Source organism: Schistocerca serialis, chromosome 1 (assembly GCF_023864345.2).
Source record: "Schistocerca serialis cubense isolate TAMUIC-IGC-003099 chromosome 1, iqSchSeri2.2, whole genome shotgun sequence".
In the NCBI taxonomy this organism is placed as follows: Eukaryota; Metazoa; Arthropoda; class Insecta; order Orthoptera; family Acrididae; genus Schistocerca; species Schistocerca serialis.
In genome coordinates, this window is record NC_064638.1 from 357,724,434 (window position 1) to 357,747,361 (window position 22,928).

The 22,928-nt window shown below is 39.9% G+C and overlaps 1 protein-coding gene across 1 annotated transcript in view; it reads left to right on the forward strand.

Moving 5' to 3' along the window:
* Positions 1-22,928, forward strand: part of LOC126470228 (oxysterol-binding protein-related protein 1-like) — a 404,325-nt gene that overhangs the window by 352,809 nt on the left and 28,588 nt on the right. Inside the window, exons 18-20 of the mRNA XM_050097923.1 lie at positions 6,387-6,471; positions 14,322-14,426; positions 22,754-22,877. Of these exons, the coding sequence (XP_049953880.1) occupies positions 6,387-6,471; positions 14,322-14,426; positions 22,754-22,877 (314 nt within the window). The remainder of the gene's footprint in view (positions 1-6,386; positions 6,472-14,321; positions 14,427-22,753; positions 22,878-22,928) is intronic.

Below are 22,928 nucleotides of genomic sequence, written 5' to 3' on the forward strand. Positions count from 1 at the left end.
TATATACTGTGTAAATATTCCTATAACAACGTGTTATGAACAAGAACAATATTGTGCATTTAGTTATTCCAGAAATAGGCCTGATGTTATAAATAAATCAAACATGATACAATGAGAATGCTACTCCAACTCAATTTTTGTTAGATCTGGATCTTGTGCAGTTGTATCAGGATCTGTAGGAAGACACACTGACAGTAACACTGGTGGTATAAGAGGCAGCAGGTCAAGTAAATCCTTCTTTTTGTTGGATATAGGCATGAGTGATTTGCATTTCCTTTCCACTTGGTCAATTGATGGCCTGCCCCTTCTTCTGAAAATCAACATCTTGAAAGGTTCGTAACCCAAGGAATTCTTGTAGTTGACCATTCCTTCATTGTTAGTATACTGGAGCCATTGAACAGCATGCCATGAGTAATGTTCTCCATCTGTGTTTTTCTTTCGAGAAAGCAAATGAGATATGAGCAGGCCAGCGAAGTCAAAAAACTGTTCTTGGTTTAATTCAACAACATTGAATTGTTTTTTAACAGTGCTCCTCACCAACTGGTACCAATCATGAGGATGATAAATTGGAACCTTGCATTTTTCTTTTGTTTCTATTGCATGGAATGATTGATGTCGCATTCCATGTGTGCATGTGTGTGTGTGTCCAGCAACTAGGAATTTATGATTGATGACCTTGATTTGAGGGAAGTCTCTTGAAGCTATAATGGACATTGCTGCAATATGGGAGTTTTTATTTTTACCCCCACATGTGTCAGAATAAAAGGTTATTTCTGAAATATTTATTGGCATATTAGACAAACGCATGTATAAGCACGAAGCTATTTCGTTTGCTCCCCTACAAGCTAAAGCTTCATGCCACATATTGTTGGTGGATTGTCCTGTACTATTGTCATGTACTGTCAAATTAAATGTCCACAGCTGACATTTGTAAAAAGTTACTGAAGGCATGGTGTAGGAAGGCATTGCTGCAGATCAAAGCTGAAACATTTTTTAGAATCATCTTGCTTACACATATCTTTGTCTTTTGCTTTTTATAAGAAAGCAAAGTCAGTAGTTTATGTAGTTTTTGTTCAGCTGAGTAATTTTATAGGTCGGCTGTCATATCAGTTTCATTTGCAACTTGTATTTTCATATGTAATTCATCACATTTATGGCATGTATCTTCACTGGGTTGTTTGAAGGAGAGTTTCAAGGCATGAAATTCCCTCCCTGGATACAGGTTTTGATTTGTTCTCTTTGTATAACTGGTACATAATTTACAAATTCAGATGAGAAGGGAGATACCTCTTGTAATTGCTCCTTCTGGTGTAATGAATTTCATGTGAAGGGAAAGACAATAAATGAGCTATTACGTCATTCAATTCTTCCTCACCCTTCTTATGTCACAAAGTATGTTTTCCATGCCTGTCAGGGGGGGGGGGGGGGGGGGGGGGTGTTCCAGTAGTGCTTCATCTTATATTTTTAATGGCATGTCTAACAAATTTCTCATGCTCATCTACTGTGCTGAGGAAACAGTGTTTGCATACAGGTTTCCTTTGACCATTGATTTCAAAACAGTATTCATGATTAACATTTCTTTTTCTAGAACATGTTTCCTTTCTGGATCTCCTAGTTGCCTCATGTTTAGTAGTGACATGCTTTACTATAAATGCAGCTCTTATTGTGGGTACTGAGTCCCCAGATTTCTGAAAAAATAGTTTTGTGAATATCATTTTCCAGAATGAGGAAACATTTCATTTTGCACTGTTTAAGAGGTTTCAACTTTCTAGCACATACTTCCTTCCCACTAACATTAATGTACAATTGTCCAGTATGCAAAAGAACCATTTGTTCTGTGTGCAGTGTCTAGCCCAATGAATTGAATAGCCGTACCTTCACCATTGCCATTGCTTGTAGAAGGCTGTTCAATTCCATCTCTTGAAAGAGATGTCTCCACCATTGCGTGTGCAGGAACATTTTGTGCAATGTACTCTTGTTGCTGATCTGAATCATGAAAAGGGACTTTTAGTTTTTTAATGACGTGACGTTTTCTTCTTGTTATTATTTCGACATCTAGGCAGTTTTGACTCTCTGAACCAGGTATATTTGTCTTGATCACTGTCATCCTCATAATCCAAAATATCTGACAGTGAAGATGGTTTGTCAGGTACGCCGTCCAATATATCCCATATTTTATCTTGTTTGAGTAGTGGTGAAGACAGTAATAAATAGTTATCACTACATTCATCTGAATATAAACAGTGAAATATTTTGTAGAAATTAGTAGTGTTTCATATTCAGTGTCCTTAATTATTGTTTCTGTAGTTTTACAAGAAGTGCAATTTGACACAACTTTTATAAAAGAGACCTATATGACTACAGTTTATTTAGTCTTGTAAAATGAAAACTACTATCTCAGCTTAAAGATCCATTTGTGTTAATGCCAGTGTGTTTCTGCAGTGAATGAACCATTTCCTTCCTACGGATAAACATTTTCAAACACGTTCAACAAACTGTGAATGTTAATCTTCCCTCTTTCACTAGGCAACAACAGTTCACATATTTATAGCACATGCTTCCTCACTAATACAGTATTGCCAACCCTGGGAAAGATTATGGAATAACAAATATAAATTAAAAATGTTGAATATTACTAAGAGCATAAATCAACATAAAACTTATTCAGTTTATCGCACACTGCTGATATTAAGGGCATATGTCGACATAAGCACTTAATACAAAACAAATGTTGGCTACGGCACAGTGACCATTTGATTCAGAATGCCTTGTATTGCAACCTGACATAAGCCCTTTATACCACACTAAAGCTTGTGTTTTCTTTGTCAATGTCATTTAACAAACCAAAAATGACCAAAAAGTGACTTACACCCTTATGACCTTGCACTAAAGATATATGCTGCTGTATGTGATATCAAATTAACTGAAATCAAACAATGGAAAATCCAGGATGGAATGTAACAGTATTATGAGCAGGGAAGTTGCTACTCACCGCATAGTGGAGATGCTGTGGCACAGATAGCCACAACAAAAAGACTCTCACAATTAAAGCTTTCAGCCATTAATGCCTTCGTCAACAGTAAACACGAACACACACACACACACACACACACACACACACACACACACACACACACACACACGTGACTGCAGTCTCAGGCAACTGATGAAACCACACTGCGAGCAGCAGCACCAGTGCATGATGGGAGTGGCGACTGGTTGGGGGTAAGGAGGAGGCTGCAGCGGGAAGGGGGAGGGATAGTTTGGTGAGGGTGGCAGACAGTGAAGTGCTGCAGGTTAGACGGAGGCCAGGGGAGAGGTGGAGAGAAAGGGGGGGGGGGCAGTGAAAAAGAAGAGAAATAAAAAGACTGGGTGTGATGGTGGAATGATGGCTGTGTAGTGTTGGAATGGGAACAGGGAATGGGTTGGAGGGGTAAGGACAGTGACTAATGAAGGTTGAGGCCAGGAGGGTTACAGGTATGTAGGATGTATTGCAGGGAAAGTTCCCACCGGCACAGTTCAGAAAATCTGGTGTTGGTGGGATTGATCCATATGGCACAGGCTGTAAAGCAATCAGTGAAATGAAGGATGTCATGTTTGGCAGCATGATCAGCAACAGGGTGGTCCATTTGTTTCTTATTGGTGGCCATTCATGTGGACAGACAGCATGTTGGTTATCATGCCTACATAGAGTGCAGCACAGTGGTTACAGCTTAGTATGTAGATCATGTGACTGGTTTCACAGGTAGCCTAGCATTTGATGGGCTAGGTGATGTTCGTGACCGAACTGGAGTAGGTGGTGGTGGGAAGATGTATGGGACATGTCTTGCATCTAGGTCTATTACAGGTGTATGAGCCATTAGGTAAGGGATTGGGAGCACAGTTGTGTAATGAAGGACGAGTATATTGTGTATGTCTTGTGGATGGCAGAATACCACTGTGGGACCGGTGGGAAGGATAGTGAGCAGGACATTTCTCATTTAAGGGCAAAATGAGAGGTAATCAAAACCCTGGCAGAGAACTAAATTCAGTTACTCCAGTTCTGGATGGTACTGAGTTATGACAGGAATGCTCCTCTGTGGCTGGACAGTGGGACTTTGCTATGTGGTGGGGAGACTGGAAAGATAAGGCACAGGAGATTTGTTTTTGTACAAGGTTGGGAAGCCTTCACTGACTGTAATTATCCTCCCAATCTTGTACATAAACAAATCTCTCGCTCCTTATCTTTCCAGTCTTTGCCACCTCCCAAAGTCCTGCCATCCAGCCACAAAGGAGCATTCCCCTTGTAACTCACTACAACCCAGGACTAGAGCAACTGAATTTGATTACCTCTCATTGTGCCCTGAAATGAGAAATGTCCTGCCCACTATCCTTTCCACCCATCCCACAGTGGTGATCTGCAATCTAAGCTGCAACCACTGTGCTGCATTGTATGTAGGCATGACAACCAACAAGCTGTTTGTTCGCATGAATGGCCACCAACACATTGTGGCCAAGAAACAAGTGGACCACCCTGTTGCTGAACATACAGCCAAACATAATATCCTTCATTTCAATGACTGCTTCACAGCCTGAGCCATATGGATCCTTCCCACCAACACCAGCTTTTCCGAATTATGCAGGTAGGAACTTTCCCTGCAATACATCCTACATTCCATTAACCTTCGTTACCTCAAGCTCTGTTAGTCACTGTCCTCACCCCCTCCAGCCACTTCCTTGTTCCCATTCCAGCACTACACAGCCTTCATTCCACCACCACACCCAGTCTTTTTACTTCTCTTCTTTTCCGCTACCTCAACCCCCCCCCCCTCCCCCGCCCCCTGCCCTCTTCTCCACCTCTCCCCTGGCCTCCATCTATCATGCAGCACTTCACTGTCTGCCACCCTCACCATACTACCCCCCCCCCCCCTAGCCTCCTCCTTACCCCCACCCAGTTGCTACCATCATGCAGTTGCATGTGTGAGGTCTGTGTGTGTGTGTGTGTGTATGTTGTTGATGAAGACCCTCTACTCACAAAACTGAATGTGGCAATCCTGTACTGGAATGCGCCTATGAAGTTTCTGTTCTTCATAGATGAACAAAAGCTTATGGTACATTACAACAGTGGCGGCGCACTGGTGTGACAACTATGCTCCACCACAGCCTCGCATATATTGCAGCTACTAACACAATTGCTTTACAAACTCTTAAGTAACAAGCCCCAGGAGTATTCATTAGTAAAAACATATGATGCAACCAACAAAAGTTCAAGATTAACACCAGTGCCTTCTCCTTCACCATAACTGCAATGGTAAGCTCAACTGCAACATCTTGCATTTGACATTGTAACAATGAAATAATGAAAATCTGCACCTAAATAGAAGAAGGTTGTATCTTTAAACTATGCAAAGAAAGTTTTTCACCTAATTACAGTCTGATTTTTATAAGTATTTGTTCTTGAAGTTGACACTTGTGAAAAGAACCTAGAAGCAGCCCAGTTTCTCTTAAATATCACCATGTATGTCGTCCCCTTTTTAACTAAGATGTAATATTCATACAAAAAAAAAGGAAAGATTTCCATGATTCTGATAAGGTGTGACATATTGATGTTTGTAATGCATTGTGACCAGAATATGAGCTTAAAGTCAGGGGTCAATCATTATGAAATGGATGAAAGTGCTAATACTTCTCGCATTCGGCGTCTCTTTGCACTTTGTACATATTTTATCATACTGTGAGTTTTATGAATGCAGTGCGACATGATCACCGTATCACTTTTAGCAACCACGAATAATGCATTTTGTCCAAGCCATAGCAGCTTGCTCACAAGTGGGAATGTTCAGATTGCTTCTTCCCATCCTCCGCACACCCTCCATTCCATAACAATATTGGTATCTTTAAGTTCAGACAATAAGAAACAATTGACTGGACACTTGACCGTCATTAGTCTGCCAGGAAGTTTCAAATTAGTGCACACTCCACTCAGAGTGAAAATTCATTCTGGAAACAATCCCCTGGGCTGTGGCTAAGCCATGTCTATGCAATATCCTTTTTTGCAATAATGCAAGTCCCACAAGGTATACAGGAGAAATTCTGTGTAGTTTGTAAGGAGAGTTGTGAGGGTGGATCAAGTCATGCTTATATAGCTCAGTTGGTAGAACACTTGCCCATAAAAGGCAAAGATCTCATGTTTGATTCCCAATCTGGCACACAGTTTTAACTGCCAGGAAGTTTTATTTTCCATTTATCTGACATTGTTCATCTGTTGTTTTACTGTTGTTGTTCATGACATACTGTTCTCTTTGTAGAACAAAAACTTCTGTAGAAGCATAAATGCAGTATTTGTTGAAATATTTCTGTATTTCTTATTTCAAAGAAGACACTCTTAAGTATTTTCATTTTCATAGGTCATCGTGCAATTTTAACTTTCAAGCCAGCAGGGTGGTTATCCAAAGATCTCCACAGAGTGGAGGGCTTTATCATGGACAAAAAGTAAGTATGCTTCGCTTCACTACCTGCTGAGATTTATTGTGGTATACTTTTTGACTCAAGTTAAAATTTTTTTTTCTGTTTTGTGCATATGAATTAACTAAAAATGATAATACATTTTTATTTTGGATATGTTTAGTATTTTAACAACAAGGTTATGAATTTAAAGCCACACTGACTGTTAATTGACCACCACTATTTCAAAAATATGAAAAAGGTTTTTGGAGACCACTACCAGTCACAGTTTTTGTTGAATTACTTAAATTTTTTAATAAATCAACATGTTTAAAAGTACAAATCTCATCTTTAGGTTACAATAGCAATTCAAAAACATTTGTTAAAAGTATGTACTGTTCTTTGCAGTCTTTGAGCGTACTGTGGCATCCTGTAGAGAAAGATAAAGAGAACGTAATGTAATTATTTGTTGGTATGCTGCTCACATAGCTTTCTTAAAAAAATTATCATTCAGTTTGTTCATATGACAGATCTGTCTTCTTGTAGTGTGTTCAGTTACATCTGTTGCTCTAGCTCCTGGGATCTTGTTAACCACTATTGGTAAGCTTACAGAGGATACTTAAAACATCTCATAACAGTCAACTCTCGTGATGACACATTTTAAGTGTCCTTGGCAAGTTTATAAACAGTGGTTGACAAGATCCAAAATGCCATAACAGTGGATGTACTGAACACATCACAAGAAAGTAGCCATTTCATATGAACAAAGTGAGTGAGTGTTTCAAACAAAATTATGTGAACAGCAACCAACAGTTAATCATAGAAGGTTATCTTTCTTTCACTTTGCAATATGGCCACATAATATATCGGGAATGTAAAGAACAATCTCAACATCTATATCTACTTTTTAAAAATGTACATCTGCAACTCAGGAACAGGCATCAGTGGTGGTGGGGGCAGGGGAGGTGGTGGGCCTTCCGGAACAGGCCCCACCATGCTTGGACGCAGCTGGTCGAAGTGATGGGACACCCGTCAGTCAGGAGCATGGACAAATGCACTGGTGCTCACCCCAGCAATTTTCGATAACAATGCACCCAGCCGAAACCTTTGCAGAGCTGGTGACTCCGGCAGGTGCAGTGTCAGATGTGCCGGTGAAGGAATGTCTATGGTTGGTGTTCATGTAGCAGCTCTGCTCGGCTCATGTTCCTCATCGGAGTGAAATGGCACAACCTCAAAAAACAGTCTACAGCAGCTTCAGGGGACCTGCCAGACACACACTTCTCCATCTCAGTTTCAAAAGTCTGAACGGTGCATTCAGCCTGACCATTAAAGTGAGGAAAAAATGTGGGAGCTGTGTGATGGCAAACACCACTAGCATAACAAAAAGATGCAAATTGTCGAGAAACAAACAGGGGGTCTGTATTGGTAACCACAGTATACAGAAATCCCTCTATTGCAAAAATCTTAGACTGGGCCAAAATAGTGGCTGCTGCAGACATGGACAGATAATGCACCATGTAGGGAAACTTGGAATAGGCGTCCACTATAATGAGCCGATACCAATTTAGCAAGGGTCCAGCAAAATCGGCATGTAGACACTCCCATGGACACTATGACTGCGGGGCTGCCTGTTGCTGAACACTGTGAGTGCAAGCGGTGGGAAGTCATGTAATGTCCCGATCAGTGCCCAGCTCATACACATGCTGGTGGGCCAAAGCTTTGGTGCCAGAAGTCCCCCAATGGCTGACATGCAGATGACACAGTATGTTACGATGTAAGGAAGCGGGAATCACAACCAGGAGAGCAGTGTCCTCTGTAGCTAACAAAAGAGCCCCGTCACACATAGAAGGGCAGTGCTGGAGGAAGAAGTAATTACGCAAGGAATCCGAGGCACGGACTATGCATTTTAATCCCTAGCCCAGTGGCCTGTGCTGTTTGTTTGAGAACCAGCTCATTGTTAGCTGTGTTTCGAATCAGCCAAATATCAGCAGCAAGCAGTGACATTTCCAACATTTACTTTTCAAACAAGGAAAATCTCAGAACTGGAACTAATTTTGTATCCATCACTGCATTTATCATTAGTCTGGATTTATTGTACCAAAATCTCAATGGTTTTTAAACAGTTCCCAAAGTATGGACTTTCTCATGTCCATCTGTTCATTAAACAGTGTCGGATGAGATGATGCTTGATGGCAGAAGATTTCAAAGTCTTCCAACAGATTCATACACTTTCCCTTATCACAGGGATGGAGCATCCCCATGTGTGAGGCCCGGAGGTTTTACTGGCCAATCATACAGCACAAAAGACAGGAGCTGATTAAATACAGCATCCAAGGTGACGCCTTGTGGTATTGTGGCACTAGTGGTAGGTAAACTATTGACCATGTTCTGGTTATCAGTATATAAATAGAAACAAAGCAACTCATCCTGACTGAATGCTGGATCTGGCTTGATTGGCATTTCCGTGTTGCTCTGTCAGCTGGTAATGGATCTGATAAAGATAACGGAAGAGGAAGAGAGCCCACCACTGCAAATGGTGTGCTGTCCTGTCTGGCATGAAAGTCGAAAGGTTACAGCTTGTGATCCATGATTAAGTAGAACTTAGACTCTTACAAGATGAAGTGAAATTTGTTGAGGGCAGACACGATTGCTAAAGCCTCTGTTTCAGTCTGAGAATATTGTTGCTGAGCAGGAGCTAAAGACATGGAAGCATAAGCAATGGGTTGTTCAGATGCATCCGTGTGTTTGTGCTCTAACACTGCGCCGAGATTTGCTGAGGGGCATCTGTAACCAACATGAGATGTTGACCTGGCTGGAAAGTAGCCAGGGAGCAGATTGAAGCTTAGATTTGTGCAAAGCAAATGGTTGGTCACAAGTTAGGGAGAAGAAAAAAAGGCACATTTTTACACAAATGCATATGAACTGACTGAGCAACAGTGCATGTGCTCTAGTAAAAACTAATGGTAGTATGCAACTTTACCCAGAAACACCTTCAGTTCCTTAATAGAGGTCGGCCTTGGTAAAGCCACAATTGTGTCAACACGGAGATGCAATGGCTTGACCCCTGTGCAAGAAACCTCAAAACCTTGGTACTCAATTAATGGCTGAAAATATTCATATTTCGCAAGATTGCAAATGAGACCCGCAGACTGCAAAACAGAAAACAAAGATCAGAGAGTGCTAAGTTGGTCTTCAGTGGAAGAAACTGAAACAATGGTATTGTCGAGGTAATTGATGCAGCCACATGCCGAAGCTGTCTGCTGTTCTACAAAATTCTGAAAAATTGAATGTGCGCTAATTACGCTAAAAGGCAAGCATTGATACTGGTATAGGCCAAAAGGTGTGTTGGCAACAAGAAGGTGTGTAATGTCCTCATCCAAGGGAAGCTGGAGGTAACCGTCCAACAAATTAGTTTTGGAAAAGTAGTGCCCACATGACAATTTTGCAAGCAACTGGTCAGAGTGGGGCAAAGGATATGTAATTTATCATGGACCATACATTAATCATGACACTGAAGTCACCACAGAGACAAAGCTTACCCATTGACAAGTGGTATAGCCCATCCACTGAAAGAAATAGGCCAAATGGTATTGAGCAACGTCAAAAATAGTCATTCAACCTTGACAGAGTTGCACAATCCAACAGACACCTGTCATGCTCTTGCCTGGTAATTTTAGCCTGAAAACTGGTTGCACAAACTAGCTAGGGAAAACAGAGATGAAAACTTAGAGCAGAGGGACTCCAGTTGCTGATACGGAACTTCATCTGACACTAAATTTACCTTATCGGCAATGCAGAAACTGAAAGTGTTAAATGCATCTAACCTGAACAGGTCTGCAGTATGGAAATGATCCACAATAAGGAAGGTGAGAGGCAAAAAACAGATCTGTAAGAGACAGGAGCGGAGAACTGATCTAGGATTGGAATCTGCTATTTATTGTCGCTAGCCAACTTCGGTGAAGCCTGTGTGAGGGGAGGGGAGGGGAGGTGAGGGGCGGCTAAGTCCACATGTGTTTGCACATTTACTAAAGGCACTGCAGTTCCTGTGTTCACTTGCATTTTTAGCAGTTAATTAAACACATGCAAGTCAATAAACAATGTATTCAGGGAAACAGTCATTGTAGAGATATAGTTTACAGTGTTTGTGTAAAACGTAATGAGACTTAGCTTGTGAATAAAAATTTATTGTAGATATCACCACAACCACATAATATTCTTCAATGTATGACCCTTGAGAGTCAACAACTTGCTGCATGTGAGATTTCCATGCTTCAAAAGCTGCCGCGAATGCTGAGTCAAAGCCCTCATCGTGGTAGTTTGGACCTCCTCTAGGGTCCCATAATGTTGTACTTTCAGTGAAGTTTTTAATTTGGGGAACAAAAAATGTCTGGCGGGGCCACATCAAGACTGTAGAGGGGCTATGGAATCATTGGAATCCCTTTCTTGGCCAGGTAGCTGGTCACCATGAAGCCGATGTGACTTGGCACATTGTCATGATGCATCTTCCAATCATCAGTGATGGCTGGCTCACGTGATGGACCCTTGCTTTCAGTCTCTTGAGCACTTCACAATAAAAAGCACAGTTGACAGTATAGCCTTGGGACACAAACTCATGATGAACCGCACCTCTGACATCGTAAAACACAATCAGCATGGCTTTAACCTACGATTTGGTCATGCAAGCCTTCTTTGGATGTGGTGATGCTGCGGTGTGCCATTCGACACTCGTACGCTTTGTCTCCGGGTCATACTGCAACACCTAGGTTTTGTCTCCAGTGATAAAGTTATCTAAAAATTCTGGATCAGCTTCAGGGCTCTGGAGATTGTCTTGGCAGGCGTCCACACATGCTTGCTTTTGAATGTCTGACAAAATCTTCAGGTCCACCTTGGCACAGATCTTCCTCATCAACAATTCTTTAGTGATGATGTGCACTGTCATTTTATCAAGTCTGAGGTTGTCTGCTATCATTCTGACACTCATCTAACGATCAGCGCTCAATAAAACGTGAACATGGTTGATGTTTACATCAGTTTTGCTGTTTGACGGGTGTTCAGAGTGGTCCTCATCCTCAACGCTGTCCCAGTCCTCTTTAAAGCTCTTCATCCACCTGGAAACTTGAGCTTTTGACAGGCAATAATCGCCGTTGGCTTGTCGACACATATCCAACGTTTCCATACCTGATTTTCCTAGTTTCACACAAAAATTGATGGCATAACGTTTCTTAATGGTGTGCTACGATCATCGACTTTGTGACGTGTTGACTCAGCGCACAATGCTGCCGAGATAGAGCCTGCAGGCGACCGGCATGCCACGCGTCTTCGGCCAGACACCCTACACCACCAATCCCTCCAGCCACCAGGCGAGTGCACGCTGCGAAGTACAGTTGCGTCAGCAAAAAATCAGTGTCATTACTTTCTATACAACCACTGTATGTCCATTGGTACTACTGTCTCTGCCATGTTTGAAGAGGAGTTACCCACACCGATGTAGTGTGGCCTTTCTTTTGACTCTTGTTTCAAACCACCCAATGCTCAGGGCATGCAGCACGTTCACATTGGTTCAAGCAGTATGTGCACGACACATGGGGGGAGCACACACTGCTCTTTTGATACGGCCTGTTGCTGCTGTGGCCATAACCAATGGTACCTCATGCGATGCTCAGTTGAAGGTTCTACTGCTACAACAGCTTCCCTGTCACCCTGAACACTTGCAGTGTGCCAAACAGGGTTGACTGAGCAACTTCTGATACCTCTCCCCATGCAGCAATCTGATTACCTGTGACCCTGACACCTCATAGGACTGTGATATGTTGAGCACATCTGTAAGTATTGGATTCTCATATTAAAGTGCTTTTTCACAGACTTTCCTATCCAGGCCCTGACAAACAACAACATCAGGCACCATGTCATGAGCATAGTTTTCGTGATGGGTACTAGTAACAAATTTACAATGGTGGCTCAACCAATGTAATTCTGCAACCCAAACTTTGTAAGATTGCTGTCGGTGTTTCTAACAATGGTAAAATTCTACACATGCCACAATTACTGTACATGAGTGGCGGAAACCAGGAAAGAAAGAAAGCCCCATATAAATTTGCATCACCCCTGCGAAAATCCTGGAAATGTTGGTGTAACTGCATCTTACATGAGTTAAAATTTTGAGCTGATTCACTATATGCCAGAAAGGGTGATGGTCGTATGCCGGAAAGGTGGTGGTTGCACTGACGATAGAGTAACCTGCCACAAACACACAGATAATACTTTATTGATGGTGGTTGTTCTGTGAAAACCTGCTGCAGGGCAATGAGATGTTGGATTATTTCTTCCATCACAATGTTTGTTGAGTGACACAAACATACACACAAAATTCTAGCTTTCGCAACCAACGGTTGCTTCGTCAGGAAAGAGGGAAGGAGAGGGAAAGACGAAAGGGTGTGGGTTTTAAGGGAGAGGGTAAGGAGTCATTCCAATCCCGGGAGCGGAAAGACTTACCTTAGGGGGAAAAAAGGACAGGTATACACTCGCATACACACACATATCCATCCGCACATACACAGACACAAGCAGACATTTGTAAGGCAAAGAGTATTGGCAGAGATGTCAGTCGAGGCGGAAGCAAAGAGGCAAAGATGTTGTTGAAAGACAGGTGAGGTATGAGTGGCGGCATCTTGAAATTAGTGGAGTTATCTTTGTTAGAACTTGACAAACTACTGGAATATGCAAGAAGATTCAGGTGACATTGATAGCTACACTGTTCTTCAGTTACTCCTCTTTATTCTCATTGAAAGGCCAGAATATAGGTGACAGTGTTACGTTTGTTGGTAGCTATTACCCCTGGCCCTGCCAGGTTTCCTGTGCCAGTTGCTACTGATATTGTTGTTGTAACAGTGATAACAGCTGCTGATGGTATTCCTCTTGCTATTGATGTTGTTTACTGTTATCATTGTTCTTGTTGCTCCAAGAACTGGAGGTTTGCATGATTTACACAGAATGGAATGGTCCAGTGGAGTTCAATGTTCTGATACCATTTTATCAAAAGCACATGAACTGAAGTGAGCAGACCCTTCACCACTGCGGATTCTTTGTAGACACCAACTTAGTTAATATCAAAGAAACACACCCTGAAGGTGCTACATAAAGTAAATCTGTGTCCATTGTAATCCTAATACTTTTTTGGTTAGGAGTGAAGCCATTTCCCACTACATTAATCTTTTCCATTGTTTTTGTTACATTGACACTGACTTTGGTAACCAATCATTCCCCTTGTTCTTGGTTTAAATGCAGCTGTACAATTACTTTTACTTAAGCTTTTCTTATAATGTTGGGCTCATATCAACATCTTACTGTAGCATTGAGATATTTCTTTTTATAATAATTGGTTGAGTCATGTAAACTGTCTTTCAGATGTTGTATAATTTGTAGGTTATGTGCTGGAAGCAAGTGGGCAGCAACATTTAGCACTTAACTATTCTTTTAGGTGTTAGGAATTTAAGGTGGGATGTTGTCAGTAAAGTTTAAGGATTTACTGAGCATCTACTGCAGATATGGTTGAGAATATTTTAGTGATGTATTTGTAACATCAACAGTTTTTTTTGCAATGTTCATACAGAACATTTTTCTTTGTTTTATGATAAGTTTATGCTTAACTTACAGACCATGTTTGCACTCATATGGATTTCTGCCTAACTGTAACAAAATAAAATATGATATTTCCCACATTTTTCTCAAATTCATGGATGCTTTACATTCCTCCATTAAAGAAAGAACTACCTAAACAACTATTTTCAATCACTTCATCTAATGACGAGCCAGGAATTTTTACCAAAATTTTTATAAAAATTTAAGCTTATGTGATAGATTCTTCAAACAGTCTCATACTTATTTAACACATATTTCAGCAAGAAGAAAATAAACTTCCTTTATGGAAAGTGGACGGAATTCATTCGCTGTACAGATATAAGCTCCTATGATGATTATATGAAAGAAAATGCTCACAAATTCAGGTACAGTATGCTGTATAATACTTTATCAGTAGAAAAACTTGAAAAATGTTGTTGCATCATTACTTAAATGCATATCAAAAAAATTACTGCTGCAACTTATTACTGTTGGTATTAAATCTGACCAGTAAGGTTATGAGTTTTAAAAAAATTCTGAAATGTCAAATAAAAATAGTTATGAGATGGAAGCAGCTCCACAGTTATGGGGATGATGATGATGAATCAGTTTTAAACTTTCGGAAAGAGGGATCCTATGTCACATAAGAAAAGAGGGAAGGATAGAGACAGAAAATGGTGTTAACATCTTATAGAACAAGACAAGGAAATAAAGTGAGACCTTTGAGCAAAGAAAAAACCACATTTTAAGATGCAATGGAAGTTAAAATAACTATAATTGACGGAGTTCATAAACACAAGAAGTAAACTCATTGCCAGTCCTCCACACTGTAAACCATGTGTTGAGGAGCACTGCCAGAGAGTAAAAAATATGGGAAGGGAAGATTTGAAAGAGTGATGTCAGTTGAGCTCTACATGGACAAAAATGGGGAAAAATGAAACAAAGAAATGAAAACTGAGCAGAAGGAATGGCAAAAGAAATGGATGGTAGGAGGAAGAATTGAAAGCACACTTGCTACCTCAGCTCATCCCTCCCCCTCCTAAATTTCTGATTCTAACTCTATTATTAATTTGTTAACTTTAGTAATATTCTGTATTGTGTGGCTCAGTGGGTGAGAGTCAGACTACAGATATAAATTTATGGTGTCGATGCCCAGCCAGTCTTACAATTTTTTTCCTTATTATTGCTTCTTTCATCTTTTGTGATGATTCCTTAATGTGAAAAATGTGAAATTTTACTTTGGTTTGGAGTCCACATTAAACTTGCAATCTTACCCCTCCCTCTCATCATTTGTTTATTCTCTCTCTTCGAAATAAACTGTTTTAATAAGCTTTGAAAGGAGTAAGATTTACAATAAACTTTTTACTTATCTTCTTTTCTCATAGTTGGCTTCAATTTTTCATGTCTAGGGGTTGATTCATGAGGCTGAAATTTTTGACTTTATAGGTTTTCATGGTTCCAATTGACATAATAACTACTGAAAAATTGCCTGTTTTTATCTTGATTTTTATTTTTTCACATTTTTCTATCTCACACTGTCTTTACAATTTCCACTTCATTATCAAAAATTACATTGTTATTGCCAAACATAAAAAAAACATCCTATCACATCACAGGCATGCCCACTACTAATCCAGTACTAACAATATTCCAAAGAGTTTACAGATTTTCTTGACAAATGAATATTCACCAATTTATATTAGTATGATATAAATGAGCCCAGAAATAAATTTAATAATTAGCATCAGGTAGTGCAATTAATAATAGGAATTTTTAAGTATGTCAGGTATTTCGTAATTTCAAATATTTCTAAAAGAAAAGTAACATTAACATACATACAGAGTTTGTACTTATTGACTGTAACAAAGAAAATAAAATTATTTATTTTTATACATTTTAGCCTGAAACATAATGCATTGTATACAAAATCATATGAAATTCTTTTAGTTAAACAACTGAGATAATATGTTCAAAAGGTAGAAAGTATTTTTGGTCTCAATAACTTCTGTTGAAGAAAGGTAATGTTAGACAAGGGTGTCCTTTTACAAACTACAGGTCCCATTATAACTGCCAGGGAAAGTCAGTCCAGAGTTTGGAGGTATGAAGGGACACATCAGCTCCAAAAAGATTATATTTAGTAAAGCATTGCTGTGTCAAGCCAAGCTTTGGCTTCAGAACAGCTTTGCTTGAAAGTGTACAAGTGTTAGTTTTCAGTTTCTTCCCCTTTAATACAGAACAAGTAGTATTTTTGCACAGAATGTTTTTCTAAAGATCCGTTTAGAAAAGGAAATGAATAGTGATTATGTGAAGTATCAACTGCCAGAAATAGAACAAATGAGATCGTACTGAAGTGCTCGAAAATATTTTTACACCACCTGCATATCTGTATGTGTGTATGGGCTCAGTTTGAAAGGGTATAGGGAATGAAAGAATAAGCTACAAGAAACGTAAGTAAAAATAAATAATAAAAAAATACTTAACTGTGAAATATACACAAAACTGTATTGACAATAAAAGCAGTATATTTGAAAGTAAACTTCTTCCTTTATATATGAAATCAAAATTTTGTGACTGGGTAACATTCAGTACTGTGGTGCTCCATCCTATGCATTGTAACATACTTGTGTCATCCTTGGCACATAGCCCACAAGATGGTAGAGGTGTTGTTGTTGTGTCTGTTCTGCTCTTCAGTGGTGGCCCTATTGAGGCCATCCAGAGAGTGAGAAGAGTTGATACAAATTTCAGCTGGTTTTGAGCACACACAGTTGGCAAGTATGGCTGCCAGTTCCTTTCGAAGCAGCCTCCCCAGAATTGCACGATTGTCGAATTACTGTCAGTAACAATGAGAGGCATCTGACATCTGTACATGACACCAATGCCAAAGCATGACTGACACACCTCCCTGCTGAACGTGTGGGACTGTTTGGTGAGATGTGCATTGGTACCTAGCTGCCTCAACACTTTCTGTGACAGGCATCAGGTGCCAGTGAAGAGAACTCAATACCACTGTACCACTGATATATATTCCACTCCAAACATGCCCACGGGGCGGGAGTTGCACTGTTGTTTGTAATGAATCTGATGGGCTAAATTGATTGTGTCAAGATGGTTCTTTACTTTCTAGGTTGACACAGCTTCCAGTTGCCTCCAAAAGGCAGCACACATTTCTATAATTTTTTTTGTGACACCTACAATCCATTAATTGTAGATAATGTTCATTAGCTGATTTAGGCCACAGGCAACCATTGGGAAGCAGCTCAGTGCTTTGTCTCTCACAGTAGCGTTGAAAGTCAGTATAACATTGCTGGGTGCAAACCAATTTTCTAGGCAAATTTACATGCTGACAACCCTTCCTGTTGTAATAATGTACATCCTGAAATGACACAATTGAACATTGCACAAGAGCCACATTTACAATTGGGGACACAATGGGTCCTACTGAACTGTACTGAGAATACAAGTTTATATCCACTTATACCTCCATTACGAATATGACTGTACTTAGTGATTTCCTGAAGTCAAAAGGGTTATGTGAAAGATGCTTCCTATCAAAAATCACAAACTACAAAAGTTGAAAGGCTGGCATAAATCTTTTTTGAGCATTTCTTAGAGTAATAATGGAATGCTTGGTTGTGATACAAGAAAAATACCTAAATGTAATGGTGTAAGAAACAATAAAGAAGGAAGCGGCAACATACACATACCTAACTGTGAATAATAGCTCCAGTCAGGTATACTGAAGCACTTTTAATGTTGTAAATGGAAAGATAGTACTTGCACCATCAACAATGCGTATCCTTTGTTGAGTCTCCCTTGTAGCAATTATAAAGGTATTTGAAAAGATGGAGAGGGAGAATGGTTCTGTGCTGGAGGTGGGTGGAGGTGTAGACAATGAAGGCAGTAAAAAGTTCTCAGAGTTTGTTATTTTTATCCAAATAGATATAGTGCAGTGTGCTGCAGTAAGCAGATGACTGGTGATGAATATTGAGCTCTGTAACCAGGTGTCCTTACGTGGGCACACTGCTGCAGGCATTTCTCAAAGAGGCAGCCAGTAGCGAGGGGCCTTGCTACCAGTGCATTTCAGCAGTAAAACCTAAGTGGAATGATGTACCCTGCAGCTCCACTATTCACTGTGTAAATTGACTTTGGCATGATTTTTTATCATGAGATCTAGCCCAAGTAGACATCAGAGCTTATGTCCACATTAGGGAGAATTTCCACGGAAACCTGGAAGTTTCTTCCCCCACCCCTCCCTCCCCGCCACTTGGTAACTCAACAAAGCCAAAGCAATCAAGTAAACACTATCCCAACTTATGCCAGTTACCTACAACATGGTGGGTTCAAATTAATGCTCCAAATGTGCTCTGTCATGCCACATATACCTGTGACTCCATATCCAATAAAAACTTGCTCAGTATTCCTCTTAACCAGTTAGACTAATGTCTACCACTCAAAAAATGTGTGTGAAATCTTATGGGACTTAACTGCTAAGGTCATCAGTCCCTAAGGTTACACACTACTTAACCTAAATTATCCTAAGAACAAACACACACACACACATGCCTGAGGGAGAACTCGAAACTCCCCCGGGACCAGCCGCACAGTCCATGACTGCAGCACCTTCGACCGCTCGGAATGTCTGCCACCGATTCCACACAGTGGGTGCCCTGTGCTCTTATTTACAGGGAGTGATGCACAGTGATCACATAACCACATGTTCCATTTAATGTAGGGGTAAATTTTAACTTTATCTGCCTTCCTTACATCTGTGGGCGTTTTGAATTGAAGTGTCCCATTGTTTATAACTATGACATTTTGGATTCTTAGAGTACTGCTAAATGTGACCCAGATGGCCTCACCTGTAATTTATGCCTTCTGAACTGAAGACTGCTTTCCTCTCCCTCAGCTTTATCACCAAGTCAATCTCAGCCAAAGGTGCCACAGTCACTACCAATTCTTTCAAGGTTTGTAGGAACTCCACGTGCACTTCACACAACATTTCGGCTGGCATTTGCTGCAAAAATGCATCAGGCTTGCTCTACTTCCCGCAGAATTGCCATATGCCTGCTGTAATCATTGGTCAACTTACACGTATTATTTTATTTTACACATCTAGTTCTGTAGGATCAAATTGAGGAGCAAATCTCCAAGGTCATGGAACATATCATATCAGTACATGTTTATGAACCAAAAAAATACAATCCATAAGTTTGTGTAAAGGCAATCAACAATATAACACAGGAATCAGCTTAATTTTTCAAGGAACTCCTCAACAGAATCGAAGGAGTGTCCCATCAGAAAACTCTTTAGTTTCAATTTGAAAGTGCATCTTTAAATTCTTGTGGTAGCTTATTGAAAACAGATGCAGCAATATACTGCATACCTTTTTGCACAGGAGTCAAGGAAGTGCGATCTAAATGATTTCTGCCCACTATTAACTGAGTGAAAGCTGCTAATTCTTGGGAATAAGCTGATGTTGTTAACAAGAAATGACAGTAAGGACTGTGTATATTGAGAGACCAATGCCAGAGTACCCAGACTAATGAACAGGGGTTGACAAGAGGTTCGTGAACATTCACCACTTATTGTCTGAACTGCCCATTTCTGATCCAAAAACGTCCTTTGTGAATAATGGGAAGAATTACCAAAATATGATATCATAATTCATAAGTGAATGAAAATAACCAAAGCAGACTACTTTTCATGTCAAACTATCACTTCCTTCATATACCATTTGAATAGTAAAAATGTCTGCATTAAGTCTTTGAACAAGATCCTGAACATAGGCTGCCCACAGCAGTTTACTATCTATCTGAACACCTAGAAATTTACACTGTTCAGTTTTACTAATCATATGCCTGGAGAACCAGGTAGCTATTGAGGACTCTGATAGGATGGTGAAATGCTTCATTGGGTGGCTGCAATTCACACCCTGCACACGGCACGGAGCTTGTGTCTTGGCCTTGGTTATTAAACAGTGAAGTTCTTTGTCAACCTGTAGAACTTCCTCTTGTGTCATATAGAAGACATTTGAAATTAAAACTGGTAGTATTTCTTGAATAAGTACATTGGCTTCAGTGCCTCACTTGCAAGTGATGGGTGGTATGAGAGTGTATTCACATAACCATATAGTGTGGACAGTTACATGAGTACCATCCTCAGAGGGTATATAGGACCTCTTAAGTATGTGTAGTCCGCCCTCGTGGTCTTGCGGTAGCGTTCTCGCTTCCTGAGCACGGGGTCCCGGGTTCGATTCCCGGCGGGGTCAGGGATTTTTCCTGCCTCGAGATGACTGGGTGTTGTTGTGTCGTCTTCATCATCATCATTCATCCCCATTACGGTTGGAGGAAGGCAACGGCAAACCACCTCCATTAGGACCTTGCCTAGTAAGGTGGTGCGGGTCTCCCGCATCGTTCCCCTACGCTCAGTAAAGAAGTATGGGACTTCATTTTTTTTTTTTTTTTTTCATTTTTTTTTCAAGTATGTGTAAAGTGATATGGTAATAAATAATTGCTCTGTGAGTCCTTGTAAATATTTTGTCCCTCTTTCAGACTCTTGCTTGCAATAAATAGTTTTTCGGAAATAGTATATTGACAGATATAAGTAATATTAGATTATGAGAGGCGTGTGCAGCTTCTGTACAGATTTAGTGGCATTGATATTGGCTGAAGTTAATCTGGCAGTAGATCCCTTTTTATTTAATGGACTGGTCATAACATACAGGAATTGTAGACTTTTATAACACCACATGTGTTTACTGTGATAGTTTACATCTGAAGGGCTCAACTTGTAGTTAAGATGTAAGAGAATCTGCTGAGAATAACAATGCAATCTTGAGACTCAGCTTTGTTCCATACTTAAAACAAACACTGAGGGAAAAGTGATCAGAAGGATGGCAAAGTTGTAATCTAGGTTAAAGACAGCGCCGTAGATGGGTACAAAAATAGGCCACTATAGTGGTATTCAACAAATAAATAGCCAGAAAAATGTTACAACTTTTTGAGACTGAAATTTAATCATGATTGCAATAAGAAGCATTTTATCAGAATAGGCATGGTGATACACCAAACTGCCTTCAGTGAAGAAGAAGAAGACGAAGAAGAAGAAGGAGGAGGAGGATGGTGGTGACATCATTTAAGTAACATTGGAACTGATATATGATGGAGTATTATTGTTGTGTTGTTGATGTGGTCTTCAGTCCAGAGATTGGTTTGATGCAGCTCTCCATGCTACTCTATCCTGTGCAAGTGTCTTCATCTCCCAGTACTTATTGCAACCTACATCCTTCTGAATCTGTTTAATGCATTCATCTCTTGGTCTCCCTCTATGATTTTTACCCTCCACGCTGCCCTCCAATACTAAATTGGTGATCCCTTGATGCCTCAGAATATGGCCTACCAACTGATCCCTTCTTCTAGTCAAGTTGTGCTACAAATTTCTCTTCTCCCCAATTCTATTCAATATCTCCTCATAAGTTATGTGATCTACCCATCTAATCATCAGCATTCTTCTGTAGCACCACATTTCGAAAGCTTCTATTCTCTTTTTGTCTAAACTATTTATTGTCCATGTTTCACTTCCATACATGGCGACACTCCTTACAAATACTTTCAGAAATGACTTCCTGACACTAACATCTATACTCGATGTTAACAAATTTCTCTTTTTCGGACAAGCTTTCCTTGCCATTGCCAGTCTACATTTTATATCCTCTCTACTTCGACTATCATCAGTTATTTTGCTCCCCAAATAGCAAAACTCATTTACTACTTTAAGTGTCGCATTTCCTAGTCTAATTCCCTCAGCATCACCCAATTTAATTCAACTCAATTCCATTAAAATACATTATATTGTTACTGAAAACTAAAACTAAATAATGTGTGGCACATACATCCACATTGGCAACAAGATGGCAACAAGAGTGTAAACAATGGAGGTCTGTATGAAGAAATATCACATAAGTTGTAGATTAAAGGAAGTAATTTCAATAAGTAAAAACATTTTGAATCATTTTGGGCAGTTTGGTTGTACCTCTTTGTTGGAACCTATTGTCAACCTGTATGACAGAGCTATCAACAGTGAAAGTGAAATAAGCAATTATGGTAATTACACTCATTAGTGCTGTGAGTTTTGTGCTGGCTTCAGAAATAAAAAGTTTGGCAAGACTGTGTGAAGTACACAGGTTACTGTCTTCATGGTCACTCCAAATAACTGAGATACTGAAACTGATGGTTGACGGTTGTTGTGTCCTAGATCCTTGGTAAATCATTTGAGTATAATTCAGAAAATGAGCATAAATCCATTGTTTGTAACCAGTGCACTCCAATGAGGTGAGTCATAATTGACTTTGTTTATATTCTGCTCATGTTCCTTGCAACAGCAATTGGTGCTATATAAGAATTTCCTCACCAATTACCATATTTAAGATAATGTAAAACGGGAGAAAGAAACATTTTTATGCATTGACTAAAGACATTTCAAAATCGCCATCTAAAAAACCTACCTGTATCAGCTTCTACACAACATGTATTTCTGTACTTGTGGTATTTATTTTAGGTTAAGGTTTGGGTTGTATTCTGTAGTAGCATTATTTTATAGTCAAGTGAATTGATCTTTTGTACATGCTATTAATTAATTATATGTACTCTTGTATCTTAAGTGGAGTGAAGTTGATTTCAAGAACTATTAATCATTTTCCTCATTTCATTCTCAGAAGAGATGGCGATAAAGGAAAGGGATCTACACCTACAGATAGCCCATCAAATACTCCAAAAAAAGTTTTAGCTAAGCTCAACAGTTTAAAAGTTGGGCCATTTAAAAGCAACTCACAGTCTGAGGTATGATTGTTGAACTTTGCAATGTCTGTTTCATTGTTTTTAGTGTAATGA